Raw genomic sequence first — 11,445 nt, 5'->3', positions numbered from 1 at the left:
CTCCCTTTCTGTGATTTTCATTGCTGTCTTTCTCTCTGTTTCCCTAATTTAACTATACATTATTCCTGTATTCATAATTTTGTTTAACTCGACCAACATTGTTAAAATCATTTATAACTAATTCATATTTTTAATTAGACACGTTGAAAATAGAAAAGTTTTGATATTCAAGAAATATTACATAAGAATGATTTGTACGATGTCATCTGTAAGAAATTTTTATCACAACTTGTTTCTCGGTTTTGACTGTAAATTGTAATTACAGAAAAAGAATTTTATTTTAAATAAAAATGAATGAGTAACGTATGTAATTGTATTTTGAAAACAAAGGATAAACTTTTTTATGAAACTTTTACTATTTCTTTTCTTTCTCTTTCTCTCTCTCTCTCTGTTTTGTTTTTCTAACTTTATTATATATTATCTCTATTAATAATTTTATTGAATTAATCAATATTACTAAAAACATTTATAAATAATTCATATTTCTGATTAGACACTTTGAAATTAGACAAATTCTATATTCAAGAAATATTATATAAGAAGATTATGATATCCTCTATTAAGAAATTTTTATTCAATTAAATTCCTTAATTGTGATTAGAATTGCAGTTACAAAAAAGATATTTTTTTAATTTCTTTTTAATTTTAATTATTATTTTTGTTTTTCTTTTATAGTTAAAAATGAACAACAGAATTGCAAATTTGAAAAGAAAGAAGAAAATTTTGTAATGAACATTCCAACAATTTCTTTTTTTTTCTTTATCCCTCTCTCTCTCTCTCTCTCTCTCTCTATCTATTTATCTATCTATCTATCTAAATATCTTTACATCTTGGGTATTTGCAATAACAAAGATAATTTTCTTCTTCAGATAAACTCGTATGTGTGTGTGTGTGTGTGTGTATAGATGTATTTATATATCCTAATATTATCTCTTTCACATTGAATTTCCTATAAAGTTCTATTCTTTTGTCATTAATGCTGAAAAATCATTTGTTAGCTACGTATAAGTACATATGTATGTTGTATTCGAAGAAGTTATTGCACATATGCACATACACTTTACCACATACATAATCCTCTTATAATACGAATTAAAAAAAAAAAAAAAAAAAAAAAAAAGAAATCTACAACAGGATTACAACCGTGTAATGAACGATATCATATTTTCATATTTCTTTATAATATTAGAAATAAATAAATCCACAATTACAAATAAATTTCGTAATCATAATGTTTCATTTTATTACTTCATTACTTCCTCAGAAAATTGTTAAGAAATCGAAAAGTTACTTGTAGTAGAAAGGTAGTTTTAGATATATCGCAGGTACAAAGGTATAAAGGTACAAAGGTAGGTACAAAGACCAGGAAGAAGAACGAAGGACGATGAATTATAGAGGCTATGCTATAGCAGAGAGTATATATATATAACCAAGTATGGCTACTACTTCTATGCTACGGATCGATATCCACTCCGCAAGCTAGGAACCGGAGAGTACGCAACCGAAAATCGATAAGGTTTATGCATTATCGATAAGCTTTTCTACGGAACATAGAAACCTTCCGGGGCTCGAATATACGATGTTTACTACTGGTTCCTTCTATCAAATTGAAAAAATAATACATAATACAAGGAAATAAATCAATCATTCTGTTTATTTACAAAGGCGATTTGAAAATTTCGACATTTTTTTTCTTTTCTTCTTCCCTTTATTTTTTTTTTTCTTCTTCTTTTTCCCATCGTATTTTCCCTCATCCCTTTTCTCATGATTTTCTGTGAATATCTTTTATGACAATGATCTACGACAATGAATAAACATATTTCGTTTAGAGTTCTTGAGATTACGGTGAATTATTACAAATCAATTCTAACATCAAATAGTAGATTTAGATTGGTATTAACAATCCTTTTTCTTTTTCTTTGTTCTTTTTTGTAAAATCTATGGTGTAATAAAAATTTTTAACTGTAATAGTAAAGAAAAAATCGATTTATACGAAATCATATTACGAGATAAGAAAGACAAAGAAAATAAATAAAAAGATAATATATATATATATGTAGAGAGAGAGAGAGAGAGAGAGAGAGAGAGAGAGAGAGAGAAACGTATGTATATACAAAGATCATCGTCCGTAAGAACACATGTATCACGTGTGTTGTGCATTTCACGGCCGATATATACGTTACTACATTACTACTACACACACATCATACCTAACACACACACAAAGTATCACACGCACGTTCGGATCTATCGCATAAAATGTGCGAGAATATCCAAAGAGAGAGAGAGAGTGAGAGAGAGAGAGAGAGAGAGAGAGAGAGAGAGAAAGAGAGAGAGAAAGAAAGACAAAGATAGAGAGAAAACATATATACATACATGCATACGTATATACAAATCTATATATATATATATATATATATATATATATATATATATATACATTATATCATAGAGAGAAAGAGAGAGAGAGAGAGAGAGAGAGAGAGAAATAGATAGAGAGAGAGAGAGAGAGAGAGAGAAAACGCAATCCAGACCCAAGTCCAATGTATATACATATATGCGTACGCACGATGTACACACCATTGACCGTGATATCGTCTGTCTCGGGATGAATGAACTGTTACGTCACGAACTTGTATTCCATGGTTCCTTCCGCCACCACCACCACCACCACCCTCCTCCTCCTCAACCTCCTCATCTCTCACACACTCACTCTCTCTCTCTCTCTCTTTGTATTCTCCCACCCGCCACCCCACATACAACGTACGGTTCTCCACTTTCGTCTCCGTCGATTCTCTTTTCCCCCGACCCGTTGCTCCCGTTACATTACTACTACATCATATGTATATGTATATATGTATGTGTGTTTGTTTGTGTTTATGTGTGTGTGTGTGTGTACCTGCTGCTTGCTTACTGTTGCTGCTGTTGCTTACTGTCCTCCCTCCTACCATCGATTAGCAATGGAATTCCATTTGCGGGAGGGAACTGGGGGAGATGCAAGCGAATCTTAAAGGGTGGTGGGAGGTAGGATACATACCACAGACGCAAGTCCTATAGTTTTCAAAAGAGGTCAACGTCTCTCTCTCTCTCTCTCTCTTTCTCACTCTCTTGTATACTAACTCAGACAGTCGGCAGACACGACGACGTGTTGGCTATAAAATACCAGCGTAGGACGGCAAGGTCGTTACGGGATAAACGTTACTATCCTTACCGTTCTTCTGTTGTTACACTGATACACTTTTCTTTTTTTTTCTTTCTTTCTTCCCCTCCTCTCTCTCTATCTCTTTCATTATTCTCTATCTATCATTCTCTTTTATTACTCGTTCAATGATCCGGATTTATGTGTCCTTTTTAAATTAGACTTACAAATATATCAACATTGAGTCATGTTATCATACACATCAGTATATATATATTTTGTGATTAGAATAATTTTAGTTTAATTTACTTTATCTCTTTCATTTTTGTTTGCTCGATTGTTACTTGAACGTGATAAATCTTTATTATTAAATTTGTTTGGAGTTAAATGAATAGTGTTTTAGATAATTAGATATTATAAAGGATTTATATTTTTCATAATTGAATCATCTTTTCTCTCTCTCTCTCTCTCTCTCCTCAGTTTTTTTTTCTTTTTTTTCTATTGCCATTGACATGAAAAAAGAATTGTACATTAATTAAATTAGATATATATATATATATATATATATATATATATATATATATATATATATATATATATATATATATATTTATTCGTCTTGATTTGTTGTGTAGATTTCGTTATAATATTATTTACAAACATTCTTATGTATGGTGTACGTTTATATGTTTTCTTTCTTGTTTTATTTTTACTGTGATTAATTTTTCCTGATAGCTAATAAAAATAAGAATATTTATTAATAAGTAAAGGGAAAAATTGGAAGTTAATAAAAATGTATTATTTACTTAATATCTTGTTATTTGTTTTCATTCATTCCTTACCTTTATTTATCCTTCCAATATCGTTTCTCTAGGTTCCCTTCCACTTTCTTTCAAATTTGGATATAATTTAGCTTTAAGACCGTCACTGTTAATTCGACCATGAAAATCCGGCTTTTTTTCCTTTGGTGTACTTCGTTGCAACCAGATATCTAACAATGTTTTCGGTGTATGATGATTCCCTTTGTGAATTTGTTTTCCAAGCGATATCGATGTACTTGCTGGCGGTGACATCGGTGAATCCGTTGTTGCCCTGATCACACTTGCTCGTGCAGTTCCATCCTCCTTTCCAAAACTTTATATAAATTGATATTAGATCGATGACGTTTTTATTTTATCTCAAAGTAAATAGCAAACTATAATTGAAAATAGGATTTACCCATCCAATTCGCGTAAAGCTTGATCCAATTCAACTTTATCTTTGTCATCTTTGCTTCTTACTTCGAGTAAACAATTTAAAACTTCGGAATGATTAGCAGAATTATTCGCATGATGTTTAAGAAATGTTTCCAATTCCCCCCATAACAAACGATAATGTTCTTCTCGACGTGCACCACCTTTACCAACCCGTCCACCACCTATACTTGGCATCGACAATGTTTCATGCTTTGCTTCCAATTGAAGTATACTAAAGATTATTTGTTTGCATTGTACAACCTCATCCACTGTTATTTCTTCTTTTATCATAATTTCTGGTAAAGGATCGAGTAACTGAAAAATAATGTATATCCTAAGATAAAAATTTTGGTACGTTCGATAATCGATCATATTATTGAAAATAATATCATTGTTTACCTGTTTTAGATTAAACATCAGAGTACTAGAAATTGTTATTGGCCAATATTTTGTATGACGTTCTAATCTTGGTCTCATTCTTTCCACTGGTCCTTCTGGAGTACTGTTTGGACTACGTTTTAAAGGCACTAACATGTTATTTCTCATAAGAGATCCAAAATCCTACGTAATGAAAAAGGATGAATATTTAGATTAAAAAGAAAAAAAAAAAAAAAAAAAAAAAATTAAACTTACAGTTATTCTATAATCTGTAACACGACCACCGCAACCTTCACTAATGGAAGGTGGATCTTCAAGGACACTTCTTGCCGTAGATAATGTATGTATAAAGATTTCACCACCGTGAGCAGCAAGTAAATGAGATATTGTTTTTCCACCGCTCTTTCTTGCCATTTCTAACATTACTGATCTACCATTTAAAAGAAAATTAATTAAACAAGAAGACGGCCTACTATTTACATCCACTGGAGTAATTCTATGCATTGCCGTGCAATTTTGCATTTCCGATGCGCTACAACCTCGTGGTGTACACCATTTTAAAGTTACTGTTTCATACTCTGAACCTTCTTCGAATCTTCTAAATGTTTTTAGTAATGCTGAATCTTGTGGATTACCTATAATAAACATATGTGTAATAAAATATATATGTATAATTTTTAAATAAATTTTAATAATTAATTATATACCTTTCAAAATTGCAGAATGTGCCGCAGAGGAATGAAATATTTCTACGTCATAGTTTGCAGAAGAACTGGCATTTTGTTCTTCTTTCATTGGTATTCCTGTTACCGTTGTACTGGCTAAATCGTAATGCGATAAAATAAGATGGGATAACTTTGAATGTAATGCAGGGGCCTTTATTGAATGCACTTCCACCGTCAAAAGAGGTGAAACCTTTGTTATAAATATTGAAAATGAAAAATACTCTTATCATTTTATCAAAGTATAAAACAAATAACAAAAAATTTAAATAACAAATACCTCCCGTGGTCCTTGGCTGGTAACTTGTGATTCTATGTTATTAGGACAGATATTTAATATAACTAAATGACAGAAGTCTATTGGCATCAAACTGTAATAGAATTAAGAAGATAAGTTAAATCTATGTTAAGAAATATGCTCAAAGAAGTACTTACTGATCTATAAGTAAACTAAAACGTGGCGTATCTAATCTATAAGAAAAATATGAATTATAATAATAAGTTTCATAAATCACATTCCATTGTGATTTATGAAACTTATTATTAATTCATATTTTATATTTATTATAAGAAATATATTCAAAGAAGTACTTACTGATCCGAAGCTAAAGCAGTTTTATTCTCTTGAGTTAATTCATTCAAAAATATATTTTCTAAACTTTTCATGTTACTATTATCTCGCGCACTTGTAATACAAATTACTCTACCCCTATTTAAAAGCTTATTGGTATTTTCATTCAAAGAAGTTCTCTTTTCGTGTTGAATCTCAGAACATTCATTGAGCGTCTCTATAGCTACTCTTAGACCATGTATCACCGAATAATCTTCTCCTGGTTCTGGATTTTTTGTCGGTACGCCAAGAATGGCGGTTCCATTCATTATCTAAAATTAAATAAGTTTAAGAAAGGTCTAATCGCGCAATACAAGATAACATATAAATCACAGATTTTTAAGAAATAATTACGTGAGTTAGATTTTGCTGAAGTGGACTCCATGAGTTCAATACATAAGCTGCACGATCGGTCACTACGTATCTGATCTATAAGAAAAATATGAATTAATAATAAGTTTCATAAATCATCACTCTATTGTATAATATATTTACAAACCAATTTGCCAGTCGGAAATAAGTCCCAAACAATGCGACAATATTCAAGAGATGCTTCGACACTTGTAGTCCATAATGATTTACAAACAGGAGCTAATGGTATTAAATTTTGCCCACGACTCTTTAAAAAGTCGAATTCTAATGGGCATTCCGCAGATATACCAAAATAAGGTGTATGGTCTAATACGAAAATAGTCTTATGATTTGCTGGATACATTCTATCTCATAACATTTTTAATATGCACTGAACATCACAAATATTTATCCTATTGTTTTGTCAACGAATTGTACGCGCATATATTTTTATAGGTTAGGTTATATTACTAGGTTCGTAAATTATATATATACATATATATATATATATACATAATGCACGTTAATTTATACTTCTAAATTTAAAAAAAATGCTAATTATTTGAAATATATATACCAACTAATTGTTATTAACACATTATACGTTAAACATTTACGAAAAAATTACATCGGACGAGAACTACAAAGAATGATGTTTTAAATGACATTTGAATATTTCAACGGAAATTTATAATTCATATTTAGGAGACGATTAAAAAAAAAAAAAAATTTATCAATTTAAAAAATAGTATCAGTATTTCCGCGCAGAATCATTATCAGGGTGTACCAAAAATTCATAACTAAGGTATAGAAACGAATAGGGACTAGATTGTACTACATACGTCAAATCCTAGATGCAAGTTAACAATCGTAAATAAATTTAAAATAAAATGTCATATACACTACTTAGCGTTATATACTTTTATAGTTTTTCTTAAAAAATGATTACGTATTGATATGTTAAATGTCAATATAATATCTTTTCTATTCTTTTATTAAATATTAAATATGAAACTGAAAGAAATATACGTGCATATGTATATACAAAAACGAACATAAAAATGGCGTATTTCGTTCAGCGATTATCAGCTGATCGTAGAATTTCAACGTTTTTTCTACAATGTGACGTATAAGTAAAGTGTATTCACGTTAATAATCATATTGATAACTATGTAAGATGGTTCTACCGACGAGGTTATCTTTAAAAACAATACGTTTACCGTATCATTATCACAATTTATTTGTTGTGACTTTATTTTTGTTTACATTAATTATCATATTAATCGCTGCATATCATGTTTTTAAATTTGGAGATACTCCACAAAATTCAATTTATAATGCAATTGTTTTAACTAATATAAATACACTACCCACTGAGGTTTTAAGTGCGGATTCACCGGCAGCTGATATTACCAATTCTTCTTGTACATATTTCAATTGTTTTAACGTATATCGTTGCGGTAGTAGAGGCAATAAACCTTTAGTATATGTATACCCTCCAAAAACATATTTGAATGGATCGCATAAACCAATAACTAGTCAAATGACTAAAGAGTTTTATCAAATCTTAAATGCTCTTATATCAAGTAAGTTTTACACTTCAAATCCGCACGAAGCATGTATATTTGTGCCCTCCATCGATACTCTCAATCAAAATAGATTGAAATTGCAAGAAGTATCTCAAGCATTGAAAACATTACCATTGTAAGTATTTTATAAATCTAAATTGTGTATTTTAAACATGTATTGTATTTACAAATAATTGCAGTATTTTTATCTTATGATAATAGTTGGAACGGTGGAGAAAATCATTTAATATTCAATATGGTACCAGGAAGCGTTCCAGATTATAATACCGTTCTTGATGTTTCTGTTGGAAAAGCTATGATTGCTGGTGCTGGATTATCTACATTAACTTATAGATCTGGATTTGATATCAGTTTACCCGTTTATAGCTCATTTTTAACTAATTTCAATAGAAATATTAAAATTAAAAGGTATTAATGATATTTATAAGAAAGAAATTTAAAAAATAGATATCCATGAGGAATAAGATTTATCCATTTAATTTCATTTTTAATTTTTTTAGAATATGGTTGCTTATGTCATCTCAAATTAATATTAATTCTGCTTTTGAACAAGATTTAATAGAGCTTAAAAGTTCTTTTCCAAAAGAAATATTATTACTTGGTCCATGTTTACAATATAGTCCCATGAATAATACAGTACGCTGTATTGGAAAAGATGTTTATAAATATCCTGCTGTACTTCAAGTATGTAACACCCTAAAAAAAATTTATTTCTATAATATAGTAATATTTATGTAAAATAAGGACACGAAAATATTTTTACATTTTTTGTATTTTTAGACAGCCACATTTTGTTTCGTAATACGTGGAGCAAGGTTAGCACAAAGTGTTTTATTAGAAGCTATGGCAGCTGGTTGTATACCAGTAATCGTAGCGGATTCATTGGTTATGCCATTTTATGGAATGATAGATTGGACAAGGTTTGATATTTATAATTATACAGATATTATATTTATTATTCATTTAATTATATAAAAATCTTGATGTTTATAATTTTTGATAATTTTTTAGAGCAGCAATATTTGTTCGTGAAATAGATGTTCTACAAGTGATATCAATATTAAAAAGAATATCTCAGCAAAGAATTGTAGAATTGCGAGAGCAAGGTACATGGCTTTATAAAAGATATTTTAAGTCCATGCAAAAAATAACAGATACAACTTTGGAGATATTAGCAGACCGTGTGTTTACAAATTTTGCAAGGGATTATATATATTGGAATGTACCTTCCCATAAGGTAAATTATCAAAGACATAATATATTCATTAGGCACAGAGAAAAACTGATTTTATATATATATATATAAAATATGTTTATTATATATATATAATAAATATATTAAACATATATTAAAAAAAAATATATATATATATATATATATATATATATATATATATATTTATAAACAGGATAAAATTTCTCCACTTTTTCTACCATTAACTGCTCCCAAGACAAGAGGATTCACAGCTGTTATCTTAACGTACGACAGGCTAGAATTATTATTTATTTTAATCAATAAAATAGTAAAAGTGCCAAGTTTATCCAAAGTTTTAGTTATTTGGAATAATCAACAAAAAGATCCACCTCATTGTATGTACAATAAATTAATATTATTACTGTTACTAATCATGTAATAATCATATATATTGATCATTTTAATATATTACAGCTTCAAGATGGCCAAAACTAACTAAACCGTTAAAAGTTATTCAAACAAAAGAAAATAAATTGTCAAACAGATTTTATCCATATGACGAAATAGAAACCGAAGCAGTACTTTCAATAGACGATGATATTATTATGTTAACGACTGACGAAGTAGAATTTGCTTATGAAGTATTATTTATTTTTATTGAATTGTTAAATTATTTATTGAGTTACGCTTTCGTTCACTTTAATGATGTTTGCAGGTTTGGAGGGAATTTCCAGATAGAATAGTAGGATTTCCATCTCGTATTCACATGTGGGATAACACTACTAATTGTTGGAAATATGAAAGTGAATGGACTAATAGTATTTCAATGGTTTTAACTGGTGCTGCTTTTCATCACAAGGTATGTATATTTTAATATTTGTCATTTTTAAAACGGGGGAAAAATTAAATCTGCGATTAACCAACTCCATAATTATATCTTCTTATGTAAAAATTTTATAGGCACGAACAATCCTTGGCATTTTAACATTATGTCCTTTTGTAAATACCTTTAACCCGAACTCCATTTTCTATGTCTGTTCGAAGACACGTATAAGTACGATATGTTATTTCTTATTTTTTACATTAATTATTATCTACTTTTTTTGAACAAAAAAATTATTGTTTATTGCAGTATTGGAATTATATGTATACAACCGCGATGCCAGGTGATATTAAAGAATGGGTAGACGAACATATGAATTGCGAAGATATAGCAATGAATTTTTTAGTTGCTAATATAACAGGAAAAGCTCCGATAAAGGTAATTTTTATTATTATTACTTGTAGCTTTAATTTTAAATAAAAAGATTAATTAGCATCAAATTGGACAAATCTTTTTTCTTTTCTTTTTTTTTTTTCTTTTTTTTTTTTATAGGTAACACCAAAAAAGAAATTTCGATGTCCAGAGTGTACAAATACCGAAATGTTATCAGCAGATTTGACACATATGGTTGAACGTACACAATGTATTAATAGATTTTCATCTATCTATGGAACAATGCCATTACAATCTGTTGAATTTCGTGCTGATCCTGTACTTTTCAAAGATGTTTTCCCCGAAAAATTGAAAAGATTCAATGACATTGGAAGTTTATAATATCATTTGACTAATTATATTTAACGGCCTTCTCATGACAAAAACGACAATTTTTATCGAACAATCGTAATTGTTAATTAATCAATCTCATTGATTATCAAAGTCAACTCCCATCATAATTCCATTGTCTTATTAAACAGTTGATAGCTTCGACGTAGCAATAAAAAAAAATGTACATTGTCGTACTATCGTGTAAAATATTAATAAGATTTTTGTAAAAAGTCTTGATAATAGAGTATATAATTTTATATTATATAATGACAAACAAATTTTAAACCTAATCCTTTGTCATAATTTATTATAGGTCATTATAATATCTTGATAAAAAAATATTATATTTTATCACGTCTATATTTATTCGATATTATGAACATAATATATATTTTGGGGATTGAAAAATTAATTTTATATTTCTTTTGGGCGACTAAGTGTCATCTAATATAGAAATATTAAAATAAAAAATATTTTATATTAAAAAAAAAAAAAAAAAAAAAAAAAAAAAAAATTTATTTCGTAACTCAATAAATAGATAAATGAGATACTTTCCTTTTTCTTTTTTATTTTATTTATTTATTTCTTCTATTAATTTTATTATCTGCATATTTAATTCTAATTTGATGCATGCACGA

General features: G+C 28.7%; 2 protein-coding genes across 3 annotated transcripts; one reads left to right on the top strand and one right to left on the bottom strand.

Annotated features, from left to right (window-relative positions):
- Nucleotides 1-3,981: 3,981 nt before the first annotated feature.
- Nucleotides 3,982-7,403, bottom strand: LOC124949237 (integrator complex subunit 13). The gene is made up of 9 exons (XM_047493993.1): nt 6,584-7,403; nt 6,439-6,513; nt 6,070-6,356; nt 5,755-5,845; nt 5,460-5,667; nt 5,008-5,387; nt 4,774-4,935; nt 4,358-4,689; nt 3,982-4,273 (listed from the first exon to the last, which is right to left on the bottom strand). The coding sequence occupies exons 1-9, from the start codon at nt 6,797-6,799 to the stop codon at nt 3,988-3,990; spliced, it is 2,037 nt and encodes a 678-aa protein (XP_047349949.1). The 5' UTR covers nt 6,800-7,403; the 3' UTR covers nt 3,982-3,987.
- LOC124949236 (exostosin-2) lies at nt 7,263-11,069 on the top strand. Of its 2 annotated transcripts, XR_007101003.1 has the most exons (11): nt 7,263-8,139; nt 8,226-8,432; nt 8,525-8,708; nt 8,805-8,944; nt 9,036-9,261; nt 9,434-9,614; nt 9,694-9,860; nt 9,935-10,078; nt 10,180-10,273; nt 10,352-10,480; nt 10,595-10,737. XR_007101003.1 is itself a non-coding variant. In XM_047493992.1 (10 exons), exons 1-10 carry the CDS (start codon nt 7,613-7,615, stop codon nt 10,814-10,816), a joined length of 2,127 nt encoding a protein of 708 aa, XP_047349948.1. In that variant the 5' UTR covers nt 7,266-7,612; the 3' UTR covers nt 10,817-11,069. The 2 variants fall into 2 exon arrangements, 1 of the variants encoding a protein (XP_047349948.1); XM_047493992.1 differs by lacking the exon at nt 10,180-10,273 and having other exon boundaries at nt 7,266-8,139; nt 10,595-11,069.
- The last annotated feature ends 376 nt before the right edge of the window (nt 11,070-11,445 follow it).

Source organism: Vespa velutina, chromosome 5, assembly GCF_912470025.1.
Source record: "Vespa velutina chromosome 5, iVesVel2.1, whole genome shotgun sequence".
NCBI classification, from domain to species: Eukaryota; Metazoa; Arthropoda; class Insecta; order Hymenoptera; family Vespidae; genus Vespa; species Vespa velutina.
The sequence above is the reverse complement of the archived record's forward strand: the minus strand, read 5'-3'. Positions and strand labels throughout refer to the sequence as shown.